The sequence below is a fragment of the Pezoporus occidentalis genome, unplaced genomic scaffold (assembly GCF_034315485.1).
Source record: "Pezoporus occidentalis ecotype Australia unplaced genomic scaffold, CSIRO_AGI_Poc_V1 ctg3, whole genome shotgun sequence".
Classification (NCBI taxonomy): Eukaryota; Metazoa; Chordata; class Aves; order Psittaciformes; family Psittacidae; genus Pezoporus; species Pezoporus occidentalis.
In genome coordinates this window covers 19,045,367-19,064,988 of record NW_026914940.1, presented here as the reverse complement: position 1 = coordinate 19,064,988, position 19,622 = coordinate 19,045,367, and the positions used below count along the sequence as shown (strand labels likewise).

The 19,622-nt window shown below is 40.8% G+C and overlaps 1 protein-coding gene across 50 annotated transcripts in view; it reads left to right on the top strand.

The window, feature by feature from the left end:
* The window catches only part of RIMS2 (regulating synaptic membrane exocytosis 2), a 455,883-nt gene that overhangs the window by 414,909 nt on the left and 21,352 nt on the right, over positions 1–19,622 (top strand). Inside the window, exon 1 of one of the 50 annotated variants that reach the window (XM_062627251.1) lies at positions 18,568–19,270. The exons of the other annotated variants lie outside the window; for them this stretch is intronic. Within the exon in view, the coding sequence (XP_062483235.1) occupies positions 19,144–19,270 (127 nt within the window). The 5' untranslated portion in view covers positions 18,568–19,143. Of the gene's footprint in view, positions 1–18,567; positions 19,271–19,622 lie in introns of those variants that run through there. 50 annotated transcript variants of the gene reach the window in all.

Genomic DNA, 19,622 nt, shown 5'->3' with positions numbered 1-19,622 from the left:
AATGAGTGGAAGCAAGGACAGGTGGCATGGGAAGAGTACAGGGATGTTGTCCGGGAAGCTAGGGACCAGGTTAAGAAAGCTAAGGCCCAGTTAGAATTAAAACTTCGCCAGAGGTATTAAGGATAATGGGAACGGATTCTACAGGTACATAGCAAATAAAAAACAGACTAGGGAAAATGTAGGCCCCCTCAGGAAGCTCTCAGGAGAACTGGCTACACAGGATTTGGAGAAGGCTGAGGTTCTGAATGACTTCTTTGCCTCGGTCTTCACTGGCAAAGGCTCTGACTGCACCACCCAAGTCTTGGAAGGCAGATGCAGGGACTGTGAGAATGAAGACCTTGGGCCCACTGTAGGAGAGGATCTGGTTCGAGACCATCCTAAAAATCTGAATGTGCACAAGTCCGTGGGTCCTGATGAGATCCATCCGTGGGTCCTGAAGGAGCTGGTGAATGACGTTGCGAAGCCGCTGGCCATCATATTTGAGAAATCGTGGCAGTCAGGTGAAGTTCCCGATGACTGGAAAAAGGGAAATATAACCCCCATTTTCAAGAAGGGGAAAATGGATGACCCGGGGAATTACAGACCAGTCAGTCTCACCTCTGTGCCTGACAAAATCTTGGAGCAGATTCTCCTGGAAGGCATGCTAAGGCACATGAATATCAACAAGGTGCCTGGTGACAGCCAGCATGGCTTCACTAAGGGGAAATCCTGCCTGACCGATTTGGTGGCCTTCTATGATCGGGCTACAGAACTGACGGACGGGGGTAGAGCAGTTGATGTCATCTACCTGGACTTGTGCAAAGCGTTCGACACTGTCCCACATGAAATCCTTGTCCCTAAACTGGAGCGACATCAATTTGATGGATGGACCACTCGGTGGATAAAGAACTGGCTGGATGGCCGCACACAAAGAGTTGTGGTCAATGACTCAATGTCCGTCTGGAGACCAGTAACGAATGGTGTCCCTCAGGGATCAGTGTTAGGACTGGTCCTATTCAACATCTTTGTTGCTGACATGGACAGTGAGTGCCCTCAGCAAGTTTGCTGATGACACCAAGCTGTGTGGTTCAGTTGATACGCTGGAGGGAAGGAATGCCATCCAGAGGGACCTTGACACGCTTGTGAGGTGGGCTGATGCCAACCTCATGAATTTTAACCATGCCAAGTGCAAGGTCCTAAACCTGGGTCAGAGCAATCCCACGCACAGCTACAGGTTGGGCAGAGAAGAGATTCAGAGCAGCCCTGAGGAGAAGGACTTGGGGGTGTTGGTTGATGAAAAAATGAACATGAGCCAGCTGCAGTGTGCGCTTGCAGCCCAGAAAACCAACCGTATCCTGGGCTGCATCAAAAGGAACGTGGCCAGCAGGTCGAAGGAGGTGATCCTGCCCCTCTACTCTGCTCTCGTGAGACCTCACCTGGAGTATTGTGTGCAGTTCTGGTGTCCTCAACATAAAAAGGACATGGAACTGTTGGAACAAGTCCAGAGCAGGGCCACGAGGATGATCAGGGGACTGAAGCACCTCCCATATGAAGACAGGCTGAGGAAGTTGGGGCTGTTCAGCCTGAAGATGAGAAGGCTACATGGAGACCTCATAGCAGCCTTCCAGTATCTGAAGGGGGCCTATAGGGATGCTGGAGAGGGACTCTTCGTTAGAGACTGTAGTGAAAGGACAAGGGGTAATGGGTTAAAACTTAAACAGGGGAAGTTTAGGTTGGATATAAGGAGGAAATTCTTTCCTGTTAGGGTGGTGAGGCACTGGAATAGGTTGCCCAGGGAGGTTGTGAATGCTCCATCCCTGGCAGTGTTCAGGACCAGATTGGGCGAGGCCTTGGGTGATATGATTTAGCATAAGGTGTCCCTGCCCATGGCAGGGGGTTGGAACTAGATGATCTTAAGGTCCTTTCCAACCCTAACTATTCTATGATTTTATGTTTCTATGATTATAAATTCAGTGGAAACTTGAGAATCTAGCTTAAGGAGTGCACTGGTGAACTCTATATTTTTGCTACAGTTTTTATGGTTTAGTAGTTTACAAGTGAGGAATTCCTCCAAGATTGTTTTTTGTTTTTTTTTTTCATATCAGTACAAGTTGTATTATTTCGTTTTGATTACTGCTTGAACAAATTGATAGGATTTTCTCTAATACTTTTAGGTATATGTGAGTTCAATTAAACTCTCCCTGCTCAAGGGAATATTTTAAAAGGAGCCAAAACTTGTCATTGAGAACATGTCACAAAAGGAAGAATACATGCAAGTTATTCTTAAACTATTCCTAATGGAGCATATTTAGGAAAAGGTGGATGATTCCTTAAGAAAGGCAAAGATTTACTTTTTTTCCTCATCAGCTAAATAATTTGTGTTATGGTTCCTTGTGTAGCTGCATAAGATGATGCACAGATCCTTTGGGAGATATTTTTCTTTGGAGTCGTACATTTTATTGTGAAGCAACCAAAACATAAGTCTCAGCAATGGGAAGGGATTTGCCTTTTTATACCCGTTTTTTGTTTTCCCTGTGCTTGCAAGTGCTTGTGTGAATGGCACTGATTTATTTTTACTGACATGATCTTTTAATTACAGTGTGAAATACTAAACTACATATCGAGGCCTTGGGTGACATGGTTTAGTGTGAGGTGTCCCTGCCCATGGCAGGGGGGTTGGAACTAGATGATCTTAAGGTCCTTTCCAACCCTAACTATTCTATGATTCTATGATTCTATGTTATCCTGCATGAATTAAAACTCTGCTCCAAAAGTTGCATTCAGATTTTATCCCATTTTGTAACTATAGTACTCTAATGTTTAGGCTTTGCCTTTGTCTAGGTAGAATTTAGTGCCAGCAAAAATTTTTAGCTCAGTCTATGAAATCACATTGAGACCTAATTGAAAATATTCACAGTAGTAAGTGCTCTTCTTGTGAATATTTGTGCAGTGAGACCTGTCAAGAACAGATTTGTACTGTGAAGGAAAGATTACTTCGCTCTGATTAACTAAATTAATTAATAGTTACCAACATTACTTAGGTCTTTTTATAAGATGAATATGTTAAATATTTTTGAAAATGTTAAATTACTGCAATATTTTGTGTTAAACCTGCAGTTGTAAGGTAGTGCCATATTTAACTAATATATGGCATGGAAAAGGTAATTTAGTAACACCTTACAAGATAAAACTGATTTTTGTAGAAACTCTGTATTGTGGATGCTCTAAAATCTGTAAGTTACATGTTCTAGTAAGGCAATATTCTCTTTTTTTTTTTAATATAGCATAAAATTATGCTATAATATATGAACACCAAAAAAATTCTTTACAGATCTGTTTAACAACTGAATTTATTTACTCAGTGATTTCTGAATTTTATCAATAACAAGATTTTTTTTCCAATAAGCATTCATATAAACACTGACTTAATTGAATGCCAACATTTTATAATTTTGAAATCAGTCTTTAATATTTGTTTTATTATTTTCAGTAAGAGTATGCAAGATTGGGAAATTTGAAACTTTAAACTCATGGTTTGGAATCCTTATATTGTGCAAATTCATGAATCCTGAAAGGGTCTTCAAAACTAAAATAGCACCACTGTTGAATTCGAAGTAGCATTGTCTGTGTTTCACTAAAATGTGCTTTTTCTTGAATACAGCAAAGAAATTCTTCCCCCTGCTACCAGCTGTATTTCCTTGTTGTGTCACTGTCTCAGTTAAATATGTCCTATTTGTTTCTGCAGTTTTCATTTCAGTTGGTTCCTTGGTGGAGTTTATAGGCAACTGAAAAGTTTTAGTTCTTGATCTCTGTATATCATGAAATGCGTTACTTGACTGAAAATTGAGCTTCAGAGAATTAAAAAAAAAAAAAAATCATTTATGTGAACATTTGTAACTTTGAGGAAGAAAAGGGTTTAGGCAGACTTTTTATTATTTGCCCGTTGTAAAGACATTCTGATTTTATTTCTGAGGCTAAATATTATTTACAAATGTTGGACATTAGCTGTGTACATGTGTTTTCTATTAAACATATGAGTAGCTCCACTGAAGGTTGTGGTACATTTGAGGGATACTGAGCCTCAAAAAAGTAGGGAAGCCATATGAATCCACTTTTCACACTACAGCAATCCTGCTTTCTGCTTCAGCTATCTTTATCTGCTAAGACCACTAAAGGATGAGAACTGGAGCATCCTTAAGCTGTCATGCTGCTTCCTTTACTATACTTTGTGCTTAACTTCACCATCTTATCAATAGCCAAAGTCATGTCTTCATCAGTAAAGGGACAGAAATGCCAGGAAGCATAGAAAATCACTTGCAGTTAAATAGGTGAAATACATAAAAGTCTGGAGAGAACTTCTCACTGTGCTGTTCCATCAGCTAGCAATTGGCTGAAGACCATCCTGCTGTAGGAGTTACCTTTAAAAGTACCACTTCTCGGCTAGCATGCAAGCTAAGAAACTTCTCATATTCCATTGATGTACTGACAGAAGTCAGGTGCCTGTACAGCCTAGAGGTCAGGATGCATGCAAACTAAGAGATCAGTCACTTCATCAGCTTCCTTATGGAGAAGTCTGTGAGTGCTCAGTGCACAGCAGAAGTCATTAACTTGCATGCCTTTTGCTGTTCCATTTAAACAAGTGCTTTCATGCAACATGTTGGCAGATTAGAGGAATTGTTGAACAGAACCCCACTGGGAAAAGGATTCTTTGCAATTTTGAAATGAATTTTCTCAGATGGTCCAAGCTGGATCTTGGCTTTTGCCACCATGCTTGTCTCTTCTCAGTGGGCAGATGAATCTAATCAAGTGCCAGTTTTATCCATGTTGCATGGTCTCAGCTTTCTTGGATTGACGAAGAAGTTTTCTGTCATTTGATTTTACCTTGGTTTGATCTGGCATTTGAAGCTATGAGGTATATATGGAGAGGAATATATGGAAGACCTCTAAAGCTCTCAATCACTTACCACTTAAGGTTACATCTGTACAGATAAATAAAAAGAACAGGGTCTGTTTCTGGTTCTGAGAGCAAGAGCTGGCTGGTCTTTATGGCTAACCTATCTAAAGGTTTCCTCAGAACAGGATTGCCTCATCCCTAAGATCTATTGGAATCCTCCCATGATTGTGCTCTCTCCTCAACTGCTTTTTGGGAATGCTCTGCTGGCTTGGGTCAAAATAGTGGCAGGGAGTGGGCAAAGAAATCAAGAGGATGGATATAAGTCAGTGTCCTGCCCCTGTAGACTTTGGTGCTATAAATATAGCCAGGGAAGATCAGTTTCATGCAATCACCACCCCAACGATGGAGGATTTATTTGCGTCTATGCACTTCCCATACATACTGCCTTGGCTAATTACATAGAATCATAGAACACCACATTGGAAGGAAACTCAGTGATCATCTGGTCCAACCTTTCCTGGCAAAAGTACAGTCTACAGGCCCAGCACCCTGTCCAGCTGACTCTTGAAAGTATCCCTCACTGTGGAAGAATTTAATCTACATTTGAATGAGTAGACCACTCCGATAACTAAATTTAGGAGGATAAGTGTGGACAGGACAGAAGTGGCTGAAATTACAGTCAGTGATTACACAAGGAAACTCATTAAAAACATTAAACTTATTTTCCATTAATTTTTTTAACATATCATCAAGAATTCTTTTCTCATCTGAAAATACTTTGTAGGTATCTAATTAGCCTCTATTTTTATTTTTTTTTTTTAAGCTAATTTGCGTTGCTTCCCTGTAGCAGCGTTAACTGTTTTCCGGTTTCACCTTCAGCCCATCAGTTCCTGCTTTTTCTCCACCTCTCATCCTGAGTTATGGTATGTCTGTCCACTGTCGAAATACCAGAAAAATGAACACATTTTGTTGCTTTTTAGTCTCTGGTGCAGAGTATTTCAATCTCACTGAAAGTAAGTAGCCTTGATATGAAAGCAGACATAAAAACAGTGACCTCCTAGGAATTTTCTAATTCTAGAAAAAGACTTGGTAATTAAAAATATCAAGAAGAAACTGTTCTATCAGTTCTTATGAAAACAGAGGCCCATATGACACTGGTCTTAAATCAGTATGAAAGGAACTACATTTGAAAGTGAAGGATCCTTTTCTAAAAATACCCTGCTCTTATGTCTTTTCTGTTTGATAAATTAGGTACAGCTGACACTCAGTAACAGAACAATTACAAAAGGAAGAAGTAGTTCTTGGGATAGCCATGACACAAAATGTGTAAGCCTTCATAATTTAAGAAGTGTCTGCTTTTTGGGTGCTAATCTGTGTGCTTGAGTTAAAACTGTGAATCAAAGATATAACATCCTCTTAGAAGATGTAAACCAGCCTCCTGGCAGTAACGATTCCAAGGTACAGGACCATAGTGAGAAAGCACAAGCAAATGAAAAAAATATTAGTCTGACTAACAGAAAATCATAGAATCACAGAATGGTTTGGGTTGGAAGGGACCTTAAAGATCACCTAGTTCTATCCACACTGCCATGGGCAGGGATACCAACAAAAGCACTTTTGATAACTTGGTATCAGACCTGCTAAATCTTGGGTGCTGAACAAAGACTCCCTCTTTTGTGCCCTTTTACAAGGGCAACTGGAGGTCATGCTTTGCAGTGAATTTGATCTCTGTGCTGTGAGTGTACCTCAGAGGGAAGACAGAGCTGGTCAGAAAGTCCCAGCTGGAAGGACCCGTTTACTTGCACCCTGCTGAACATGTGGTAGGGACTTCAGACAGTGGAAAAGGGAACGACCACATTACTTGATGCTTTAGTCAGCTGAAAACCAAGTACAATTTCCTATAATGTCAGTTATGTGTGTTACCTGGGCATTTGGTAGGAGCCCAGAATATAACCAAAGCCTCCGTGGTCTCTGTAGTGGAATCACAGTAATAAAAATAGATACATTTCTCTGTTAGTTTCACCCAATCCAAAGGAAAAAAAATTATCAGTCTGGCTTGAACTCAGCAGTGGCTCCTCAAGTCTCAAAAGACAACACTCCCAGCACAGTCTTCTGCAGCTGCCCAGTCTGTATCCCCTCTCTACTTTCCCCTCTCTGTATATATTGCAAATTTACCCATGTTCACAGTTTTCATAGCATTACTGAAGTTCCCTTTCACAATTAACTTTTCCTGTTTCAAATCTTTTCTCCTTGATAACAAAGCCCATCCTTGGTCACACTGAATTCAAAAGGAGAACTATTCCACCCATTATTTATCTTTCGCTGGCCTGTTCATGTAGCTATGTCAAAACCCCTTTTCCTAGGGTGTGGATCTTGCAAATGGCAGGCCAGGAGCCTTTATGACCCTGCAGATTTTCAAGAGTATCACCAGGACTCTGGAGGCACCAGGGTTTGTGTCTGCAGATTCCTTTATGTGACTTGGGCCAAAGATTTTACTGGGTACTTGGCTACAGTCATCCTTCTAGCTCAGTCTGATCTGGCTAGACTGAACTGCTTGAGAGAGGTTTCTTCCCTTCCAGATGAAATTTGGCAGTTATGATCTGTGATTTCTTCTAGTCCCATCTAAAATTTAATTGCATGATTTGCATCAAATCCCAGATAAAGGTGTTTTCTCATTAAACATATATTTGACTGTCATTTTTTGTTGTGTGCCTGAGAAGCGATTGCTCTTATTTTGTCATTCATTTACATATCATCTTCACCTAACATTTCAGTTCTCTCTCAAGGCCTGTTTACTAGCTTTCTCCAGTGGCTTTCTGGCTTTCTCTATTTTTCTTTTTTGCCTTTTTGCCAACAACTTAGCCACTAATTTTACTTAACTCTGGTGCAAAATTTTACTTATCTTCAAAGACCTTCCTAATTGGGAACACACCATGTGTTTCTTAGGCACCGGTACTAGTCATGCTGATAGAGAGGCTATTGAATAATTGGACCTTTGTTTTTCCTGATATGGCCATTTTTATTTTCTTATGTTCAGTCCGTATCTGTTTCTGGTTTGGGACATTAAAAATGCAGTCTGATTATTAGACTACATGAGTATTGGAAACCAGGTATTTATGGAATTTACCCAGCATGGCAGATTCAGCTCTTTAAAGAAACATCTCATGTTTCCTCACTGAAGAATTTGTCTGTTACAAGTTTTATCTGGCTTTCTGCAAAAGTCTGAGTAGCTGATATCAAAGCTGGTTTTCATTATCCCAGTTAAACAATTTAATATTGTGTTAAACTATCTGTCTTTAATCTTGTTTAAGAATACTTGACTTTCCCCTAATATTCTAACCATGATCTTAGCTTAATTATAAAAGATTTTAAAGCAAAGAGGTGTATAACTCAGTTGATTGCTATGCTTACCTGACATACTTCTATGGAACCTCAAAATCAGTGCTAATCTAGAGAGGTTCTTGAAGTAACTCCATATTTGCACAGGTGCAAAGCAAAGCCACAGTTTAACAGTGCAGTCTGTGCCCTTCTGTTGCATACCACTTTTTGCAGAGTAAAATAAGGTTTAAATTAAAATTCAAAACATTCTCTAAATATTTATGAGAAAAAATATCCTTGCATAGTAGTTTGCCACAATTGTGTTAGAGAATTTTTTTCCTTTTTTCAGGCAGATAGAACTGACTCATCTATATATTAAATTACCTAAATGAATCTAAAGATTTCCCAAACTAAACACAAAGATATTAAGATTATTAAATATGGTGGGACTGAATGAGGGTAGCATATAGAGAAAATTAAAAGTTTATTAACTATATTAAAACATTAACTAAAGGCCCAAGTTGTAAAATGAAGAAAACTGTGTGATGCACTGCATAACAGGCTGATGTAAAAAACTGTATTCAAATAACTCATCTGCATTTGAGGGTTGCTTCTATTCTAACTGAATTTGGTAGAGCTCTCTAAACAAGAATGCTGGTATAGAATCCTGATGAAAGCTGACATTTGTTAAAATCCACAAAAGATTATTTTAGAAAATAACAATGGACACTATTCATAACAAAAAAAAAAAGAAAAGAAAAAAAAGGAATTTTAATTAACAAAATGTGCATCTATTTTATTTTGTTTCTGAAACAAAAAGAATGGGGTAGAGGAGGAAGAAATAAGCAATGAATTATTGGATTGACTTTTAGGGTTCTGAGAACCCAGAGTTCCTGACGGATACCTCCAGAAGTGGGAGAGTTTCTCAGGTCCTCTGCAGAACAGCTTAGGTACTATTCAGCTGAAATTTATGGAGAAAGACTGAGCAGTCTTATATTTTTAATAAAAACTTAGTTATATTGAATATTAGAGGGTTATTTTAACATATCATTTATATAGAATGAAATTTTAAGTTAAATAGATTTTTCTGTGAGATATGGCGAACAGATGGGCTGTCATCCTGATAGATTTTTTCAGTCTGTCATCAACTCCTACACTTTCTGCAGTATAAAACCATTGAAATATGATCTAGACACAAGTGTGTGTCAATATACACAAGATAGCATTTGTTACATATATGTCTGTGTGTATTTCTATATATGAATATGAATAGACATGTGCATATAGACAGACACACAAGCCTGTACTACAAAAGGGGCAGTCGGAGTATAGCCAGGCATCTCCAGCTGAGCTGGGAGGTAGGAGGCAAGCTGCCTATTTGATCTCTCTCTAAACTGGCCCATGGGCTTCTTGGTGGGTAAGTCAGAAGTTGTGAGTTGCACCACTGTACACTCTTTTGAGTTCAAAACTTGATGTGCCTTTACTGTATTAGTACAGAAAGGTTTGAGAACCTCTTCCACATAGCTGACAGTCACCAGCAGTATCAGTCATTTGGGATTATGTCACCTTCTAGGCTTGGTTCTATTATTTTTGTGGCTATATGTGCTTTCTAATTGAGTCCATAGGTTTTCTATTTTCAGTTAACATTGGTTGTTAACTGCTGCAGGACTAAAAGTCCATTCGTTTTCCATAGTTGGTACTCTGGCTTTGCAATCTGCTACAATCAGATTATTTCAAATTTTTGTCCATTGACTAAAGAGGGAGTTTAGGCAGCTGGCTTAAACTAAACTCCTACTTTAAATATGCAGAAGTGAAATAAGATGAATCTTGGTGCATGCCAGTGCCACGCAGCATAGTAGGGTCACAACTATCTTAGCTGACTTCAGACAAACAAGTGACCTATTCCGCCAAACTATGGAGCCTGGCCAAACCCAGCACTGATGTAGTTTCCAATATCCAAGCTGGGACTGAAGTACCAGCTCCATTGTGCTGCATAAGTAAACACATTATGTCACACAGCATGAATTGTTCAGATACTCCTTTTTATCTTTACTTTCTTCTTAGTTAGAGGCTATTTCCTTCTCTAGCCTGTAGAAACACCTTTGCACTTATATGAGTCATCACTAGCAGTGGGGACTGCCATGAACCTTGAAAAAGAATACAATTACTGGATTTCTGTACTGTTAAATAGACCTCTTTTTCTTAAAATTATAGCAGTGACGGGATTTATTTAAAATAGGTAATACAAGGAGATGAAGGCACACATTTCACTTTCCCTTCCACTGAGGAAATCTTAGTCCTCACTTCAGTAAGCCACTAGCAAAATGGAAATTGACACAATCTCTTATTATATATAGGTAGGCACAGATTAGTGGGCTGTTACTTGCTAATAATTTGAAATATTGTATGCTGATGGAGATTATCCAGATATAGCAGGAAATTTTTGCTGCTGACTCTATGGGGATGGTGTAAATTTGGTGCCATTTCTTCCTATTCTGAAGGCTGTGTTTTCCATCTGCTGTGCCTTTCAGACTGTAAGCTCTTTTGTGCAAAAACTCAAAAGTCTTTTTCTATATTCAGGTCCAAGCTTTCTTGGTCTTCTAGCATTATGCAAAAGTTGACTAAATATGACAACACAAATTAGCTAGCTGATTTTGACATGCAGACAAATAGCAAATAAAGCATAATCCACAGAAAATTGATCAAAATTGTGAACATTATTCATGGACTATGATTATGGGTGCTTTTGCAGATGAACAAAAGTGGCTTGAGGTTGACATCAATGATCTTTCCTTCACCTCTTCTGTTTTCAGTCATTTACACTTCAGGTGACAGCCTAAATTATTCCTGAAAGATATTGAACCATATATATGAGGAAAATTTGGAAAGTATATTTTTAGATCATGTCGGATGGGACACCTTACTAGCTGGAGAAGTAAATTTTATTTCTTAAAGGCCAATATAAGCAAAGAAGCTAAAGTTGTCCAGCATTTTTCAGAATCCAACAGGGGCCATGCTTGGGAACAAACTTTTATCAGCACATCTGGTCTTTAGTCAGTATTAGCTAGTACTACTACTTCTAATAACAAGAGTAATAGTAGTAATAGCATACTAGTTCTAGCACACTAGAATTTTAGTGTTTTCTGTCTGTTATTCTCAGTCCTTAAATATGAAATTATGAAAAGGTGTCCAGTGAGGCCTTGCATGCAATCCTATATGAATGAAAAGTTTTAAGAATTTCAGGTTGTACACACCAATTAAAACTTAACATATGGTGTTTTGAATCATATTTGAACTCATTAATATAGTGATAGTGTGGTTTACTGGCTTTCAACAGCTAACATGAAACAGTGACTCTGAAGCCAGATGAGCTGTTTGGCAAGATAACTTCATATTTTGTACCTGCAATCCAGTTTCTGCCTGGCAGTTGTAAATATGTAATTGTGTCATATCTGAGAGAAATAGATTTCCACTGTATTACAGCATTAAAACACACAGGATTGTTCTCTGGCACCGAGTCCATTTGGCACAGAGTTACCCACATCCATACTGTGATACTCTGCCACCCTCCAAAACAGCCCTTTGGAAGTGGTTTCTGGCCCATTTTAACTCCTGAACCACAGCTTTATTGGAGGTGTTCTAGATTTTCAAGCCGATACTGTGCTGTAGGCTCTTCTAAAAATGTAGCAGTAAAATAATGTAGTTCCCATGCATCAGAATGTGACTTGATATTGTATCTACTCATGTAGACATAACTGTGGATTACCAGAATAAAAACAAATGAAAGAGGAAAAATAAAATTGTTTTTCGGCAGCAGTGGTATTTTGGGATTCACTGATTGCATTATTGTGGCTGAAGAGACACTGCTGTGACTCAAACACCATGGAAATTAGAGCAGTGTAATGACAACAGCACACATTCCTCTGCCAGAGATACAAAAAGTGTGAAAACTGACAAAATGAAATTAAATTTGTGATTTTGTCAGTTAAACAAGACAGCTAACAAGGTCGCTAAAAATCTCTTTCCTCTTGATCACTTAGACTTTGCTGGGGCAGTATCTTTTTACTGTTATTTCTGGGTGGATCGCAGTGCCCATCAACTGACTCCGATTCTTGTCAATGAGTTTAGAGTTGACCATTAAAATTAAGGTGTTTCATTAATGAACTAGGTTCTTTAAAGACAGTGCCCTTGTAAAATCTGCATTAAGACTTAAAAGTTTTCACACCACATATATTTGGTCCTGTAAGAAGTGAATTTTTTTTGTGCTCATTAAAATGTTGAGGCTTCCATGGGTGTTCTGGCACTTTCAGACTTTAGAGATTCCCATCTACCATATAGCACTAACAGTAAGGGTGTAAGTGGAAGTTAGGATGGCTGACCAGTGGAGCTGGTTACCTGTGGAGTACACAGTGCAGGCAACATGAAAGAGCACGATTTACAAAATAGATATAGCAAGTTTCTGCAGGGCTTTGCACAGCAGAAGGAGCCTCAGAAAACCTCTTGTTCTGCACTGAAATAATGCATAGGGCTGTTTCCAGTAAACACAGTCTGTGGTCTCAAGAAAAACAGATAATGGGCACAAAACTTTGCAAAATCATCCCCTCTTACTATACATTAACCTTCTGCAGATTGTATCAAAATTGCATTACAGACTTGCAAGACAAATGTCTCTTTACAATGCTGACATTTGGACTCACCAAAGATTTCACCTGTTGATGATAATGTAATACTCTTATATGGCAAACAAATCGAACCAGACCTGCATGGTAGCAGTGATGTCCTCAGAAAACTGTGCTCTCTAGACACTGCAGTCCTTGAGTGCAGCGAACAGTGCATGACAGGCACAGACCTCACTTTTCATCTTGTTTTCATTTTACATTTTCACATGCTGTTTGTACTGTTCATCTCAGTAGGGGCTTTTTTTTTTTTTCTGGAAAAACTCAAGCATAAAGATCATTGTGTGATTTTCCACAGTATATCTTCTTAAGTAACATCAGCAGACTGCTGCATCAGCACAGGGGCATTGACCGGCTGCATTCGTTGTGCAGTACAGCGTGCGCCACAGGCTACTCAATTGCTAATAGTTCTGTGCTGGTTTTGTCCCTTCTATGCAGAAGACTCAATTATAGAGGGAAACAGATCATGTTTCATGAAGTTACAGTTTCAGAAACTAATTACACTGTCCTCATCTAAGATGTTTTGAAAACCTTCGGTGAAGTACACAGGCAGCTGATTTGAGAGTATATATGAATAACTGCAGCTTGTTTCTAAGCTCATGGGTCTGATGAATTATAAAGAAGGTTACTCTCAGAGACAAAACAGCAGATTGGGATCTAAGTAGAGAGAGTGGATAGTCTCCATGTATGCATTTAACCCACCCACACCCCCCAAAAAAAACAAAACAAATAACACTTGGTTTGGGTCTGGTTTTTGTTTTTTTACAGCTTAATATGTTTCCTGTGAATTTCTTTCTCTAAACCACTTTTTCCTGAGAAGGGCATGAACATTTTATTTCTGTGCTCTTTGCTTCTCACCCTGATGAAGCATTATGAAGTAGTATGTTTTGCTAAGCTCTATGACACCTTGTGGTTTGCAGATTACCTTGTGATCATGAAGGTGTGAAATTATTTTAATCAAAATAGAAATACTCAGCTGTGTAAAGTTTTTCTGCTCCAATTCTGACCTCTTAGATACTTGTGAGCTAGCTATACTGCATTGCTGCATGCTAGCCCATAAAAAGCTCCCTCTGTTATTTAGGAAAATTATGACTTTATTTTGATATTGTGGTTTTATCATACACTTTGGAGGGGAAAGTTAAACATATTTAAGTAATAAAAGACAGCTTTCACATGTGACTAATATTATCATTAAACCAAGAGATACAGATTGCCTTCATGTTCATTACAGAAGCCAATGCCAACTGCAGGACAAGAAATGCTACCATGTTGTTTAAGAAACGAAACCTGTATCTCCATGGATGTGAAAGCATCCTATGTTTCCAGGAAAAAAAAAAAATCCTACTACTTTTCCATTTCTTCATTTTAAAACATGATTTATGTTTAATTCCCAATTTCATTTTCAGAAACTGAAATCTGTGGTTTTGGAAGAGACATAATGAAAGCAATTTCCTTCATCTCTTCAAATTTGTATCCTCTGAAAATGTGCAAGACTTTGCCCCTACAGGGCTAAATCACTTAAAAGTAGAGTTCTGCGGGCACAGACTGTTAAGGTAATGGGAACAGTTTTCCAGAGCAGGAATACTGGAATTGGGTACCAGCAAATAAGTCCTAATGTGGGCATGCAAAACAAGCAGTTCTAGGAGAATCCTGTTTTGCTGATATAACCGCTCTTTCACTAACAACTAGGGAATTATCCTGGAACAGCTGTCGGTCAGCAGAGCTATTTTGGTAGAAATCTGTACTGTGTTACCTAGTTTGATATTTGGGGTGGAGTTGACCTTATAGTAGAATATGCCAAAAGAATTAAGAGTGGCAAAATTTGCTGTTGCCACATAAGCAGATGGAAAAGTGTGGCTGCATTATCTAAGACTGCTTAGTAGCGAATGCTCAGAAAATCCAAAATTTATTGATTAAAAAAAAAAAACCCAGAATTTAGAAAACTTATATCTGATTGCCTGACATATAAGCAATGTAGGAATGGTCATTATGTCAGTCCCATTCCCAAATATAAAGATGTGTTTATTAAATTCAGAATCCCATTATTGGCTGGCTATATTTAGAGCAGGCTGGCACTGAAGATCTAGTGCCACAAATTCATGTTGCATGACATTTTTCAGTAATTGCTTAATAGTAAGCATTTGGTTTTCTAGTTCGGTAGATAAGCCACCAAGATATTTTATAATATATCCAACTCTACAAATAGACTTGCCTTAGGACAGTGCATACATTTATAGCAGATGTTTGACCTTGTTCTGTTTGACCTGGATTCTTACATTGTACTGTTCTTTCAGCAAGCTATCAGAAAATGTTAAAGCAATATGATACCCGGGAGTCTTGATACTGCGCATTGAGATGGGAGTTTGGATGCAATTCCTTTAACAACAATTTGATTCATTTGCAACTGGTAACACAAACCAGTTAGTAGCAGTTAAAAGTTAAAAATCCAGGGTCGTAAACTTGTTTTCTTCAGTCAAGGCATGTGTCCAGATTGCTAGCAATTAGAATATTTGCATAATGCAACCATTAGCAATTGTTTGAGGACAGCCTCCCCAAATCCCAGAATCCTGACAATTTATGGCTTTCTTATCTCAGTTTTTTGTCTCTGTTTTCATTCTTCCTTTTAAACCTTTAAAAAAAAAAAAACAAAAAAACAAGAGAGAGAATATTGAGGGACCTTGGATGGGATTGTGATCCAATTCTTTGCCACAGATCTGCTGAATGGGTGTCTTGTATTGCAACCTCTATTTGGAGTAATTCGGAATCAGCTACGGACTGGGGAATATTTGAAGTGATTTTCTTGGTAGAGGCCAATTTTACAAGTTTTTTTTATGTATTGTGTTACAGTACATAAAGTACTTCAACTGATTACAACTTCTGTGGCTGCTAGGTCTTGCTCAGTCCTGTGGGGCAATGTAGGGCCCTGGCATTGTGGCAAGCTTCCAGGGCACAGCCAAATTCCCACCAGGCCACACATCACCAACAAAGTGCTCCATTAGCATCTCTTTTGGTGCAGTGTGTCAACCACCCCTGCAATGGCCATGTCACAATGGGACATCAGGCCGCTGTGTCAGAGGGGGACTCCCAGTTTCTGGTGAAGTTGGAGCTTAGAGGGAAGTGGCAGAGGTGTGTACCCTCCTGTTTGGGGAGAAAAATAAGAACGGACTGCTTGAAAGCTTGCTGGCTCTTAAGCAGGTGTTATTTCTTCTACAAAGGGTACTTCTAAAGGGAGTACTTAAAAAAGGAATGTTTAAAAATGGGAGTGAAAGTATCTTAAACAGATGTTGCAAATCAGTTGCACTTCTTTGAATATGTATCCTGCAGTTTGCCTGTATTTTTGTAAATATCTCCGAGTCCACCAAATGTTGTTTTGCCTTTCTTTGCATCCTCAATGCCTTTTTTATTCAGCTGTTTTTATGTAAGTCAGCAGTAGCTTAGCTGAAATATAATGAACATTAACTTTTTTTTTTGCATCCAACTTCTCAAAAGTAGTCATGAATTATTACTTAATCAAGACAAACATTTACTTTTCTGCCATATCTTACACTGCTAAAATGCTGAAGGAAGTTATTTTGTCTGCTTTTGTCTTTATAGATAGAAAATTCTACAGTCACCAAGTTGTTTAAAGATCTATTTAGCAGTTGCTTCAGCATGTTTTATTGGGCTTTGCCAATTACATGATAATTGTATATTAGTTTTATTATTATTACGATCATAATTTATTTTAGAGCTGTTTGCTTTATAGCCATTTTAGAGTAAACTGTAAACAAAAGCAGTCCAGTCTGCAACTGGAATATGCTGTAATGTGGTGTAGTGCTAGTACAAATGCAAAGGGTAATTTTAGAGGAAATGCTTGAGGCATTGCAGGCTAACCAGGCATCCACTTCAAGCTGGAGTGGCTCAGTAGTCTCTGTGATCACTGCCTGCCTATGGGCCTGCCCGTGGCATATGAGGAAGGTGTCTGCTGTGGCAGCTCACCCTCTTCATAACCAGCAAAGTGTCACAGATGTGTTGGAAGGTGAAAACCAGAGAAACGTGAACTTATGTAGAATGACCACCTAAATACGCATTTTGGAGTATGACCTGAGTAGGACATCTAAAAGATGTTAAAGCCTATACAAGTTGTCATGGACATCATTTATGGCTAGTGCTGAGGAAAAGAGAATTTATGTTATTCTAAAATAAGTGCCTATGCTGTCATATGAAACATGTTATTAGGTATAGTAGATTATAGGTATCTCGTAATGAAAAATTGTGCATACTGTACAAATATCTGTCAAAACTCACTGTTTCCCTGTAGATCATGTGATGATGGGTTCTATCCCCAAGTGCTGAAGTTTTGATAGCTTTCATTCCTTAGCAAAGCATGAGAGCAATAGTGTTGGCTGTTTACAATCTCTTGTTATTTTCCAGGAACAAATATTTCCTTCCAAATATCAACTCAATGAAATATGCTCTGGGGTGTGACTCTATTCACGTTCTTCATGAAGCCTTTCAGTTGGCTTCAAGATGCCATTCTGTCTGCAAAGTTTGTACGATCAAACCCTAAGTGTAGTTTATCATTATTTTAGGGGATTTAAGGACTTCTGAAAGCAAGAAATACCACATTTACTATCATTACTGCCTAAAGGGACAGGAAGTGAACAACAGCCATGTGCAAGGCTTGATACCGCTTTTGCACTGTCATGAACTATAGAACAAAAAGATGTTACAGTAGCTATTACCTCTTTTTAATGATGTGCAGTGCTGTAGTTTCTTATCATTTTGTGGGGAAGGTTGCCAAATACTATAGACTTGAGTAATATAATGTACTGGATAAACAGAAAAGAAAGATAATGTTAAATAGTGGTGAGGAAAATAGGGAAATAAAATTTAATCAAAAATTCTATGTCAAGCTATGCGTGAATCATAGATTCACAGTCATAGAACCATAGAATGGTTTGGGTTGGAAAGGACCTTAAAGATCCTCTAGTTCCAACACCCCTGCCATGGGCAAGGACACCTTCCACTAGACCAGGTTGCTCAAAGCTTCTTATAACATGGCCTTGAACACTGCCAGGGATGGGACATCCACAACTTCTCTGGGAAACTTGTTCCAGCATCTCACCACCCTCGCAGTGAAGATTTTCTTCTTAATAGCTAATCAAAATCTACCCTCTTTCAGCTTAAAGCCATTCCCTCTTGTCCTATCATCCTATTATCCTGTGAATACAGAAAAGATAAACACGTTTGCTAATGGAGGCAGGTGTGCTTTAGAGAAGAACATCATGGCTTAGAAGTTGATGATTAGGATTTGCCTGTTACTTGCAAGGCTGATTGATCACCACCTGCTGGCCCATGGACAGAAGCAGTGGTCTCAGACTGAAACACAGGAGGCTCATCTGAACAAGAGTAAATACTTTTTTGCTGTGAGGGTGGCTGAGCATTGGCACAGGCTGCCAGAGAGGCTGTGGAGTCCCCACCCTTGGAGATAGTCAGAGCGGGCTGGACATGGTCCTGGGCAAGTGGCTGTAGATGACCCTGCTTGAGCAGGGCCGTTGGACCCGATAACCTCCAAAGGTCCCTTTCAACCCTTCTGTGGTTCAGTGATAATTCCCTACGAGTACCGCCAGAGCGCAGGCGGTTGGCTGCAGGTGAGCCGTGCCGGCAAGGACCAGTGCCAGAGGTCACCATCCTGGTCTGCCCATTGTGCCACCGAGGCGCTCTCCACGCCTTGGCGAGGCACCGGGACCGCCCCTTCTCCCGCCGCCTTCTCCTCTCCCGCCTCCAGCCGCGCTGGGGACAACTGTCGGCCCAGCGGGCACCGAGAGGGGAGGAACAAAGTTTGCGGGCGGTGCCTGCGGGACGGCCCGCCGACACCGGCCCGCGACTCTTCCCGGTCCTCCCTCCGCCGGGGTCGGTATTTACAGCCGGCCCCGCCGGCGAGGTTCGCACGACGGGCACCGTGCACTGCACCCTTCAGTCCCGGTGACTTCCGCTGCCGGCAAATAGGCGGCCCCGTGCTGGCTGCGGCGGCTCGACCCGCCGTGAGCAGCGGCGCCGGCGGTGGCATTGGGGCAGAACCCGGCAGAGCGGAGTTCCCCCGCACGCAGCCCTTCCAGCGCTCCCCGCCACCCTCAGCCCCAGCGGCACGGAGTGCCCGCGGAGGGCTTCGCTCCCGTCCGCGCCGCTCCGCCGCTGCCCCAGCTCCGCTCCGCGCCGCTCCGCCCCGCGCCGCCCGCCGCCAAGACGCCGCGCTTCTTGTACCGCGCCAAAGGCGGGTGCCGCTCGGCCAAGATGGGCCGGCAGACGGCGGCCGGCGGACGCACCATGCAGCGGTCGCAGAGCCGGAGCAGCCTCTCCGCCTCCTTCGAGGCGCTGGCGGTCTACTTCCCCTGCATGAACTCCCTGGAGGAGGACGGAGGTGAGGGACCAGGGCGGCGGACGGGGCCGGGGGGGAGGGCGGCGGGTTGGCGCGGCGGAGTCCCGCCCGCTGCCGGGGCTGCAGCCCCCTCCGAGACGTCCGGCGTAGGGCGCCCGTCCCAGCGCTGGCGGGTGGACAGCGGTGCTGAGAGCGGAGCTCCGTGCGGGAACCGACCCCCGGAGAGTTACTCGTGTCGGGAGAGGGGTTGGTGACACGGTGGTTGTAACTGGAGAGCGCGGTGTGATTGAAAGGTGATTTTTATCATCACATTATAAATGAAGTTAATTGCTGAACTTCAGCTATGTTGAAGAAAAATAGGGTGAAGGGTCCCTCCGTTTTCTGCTCATTCATA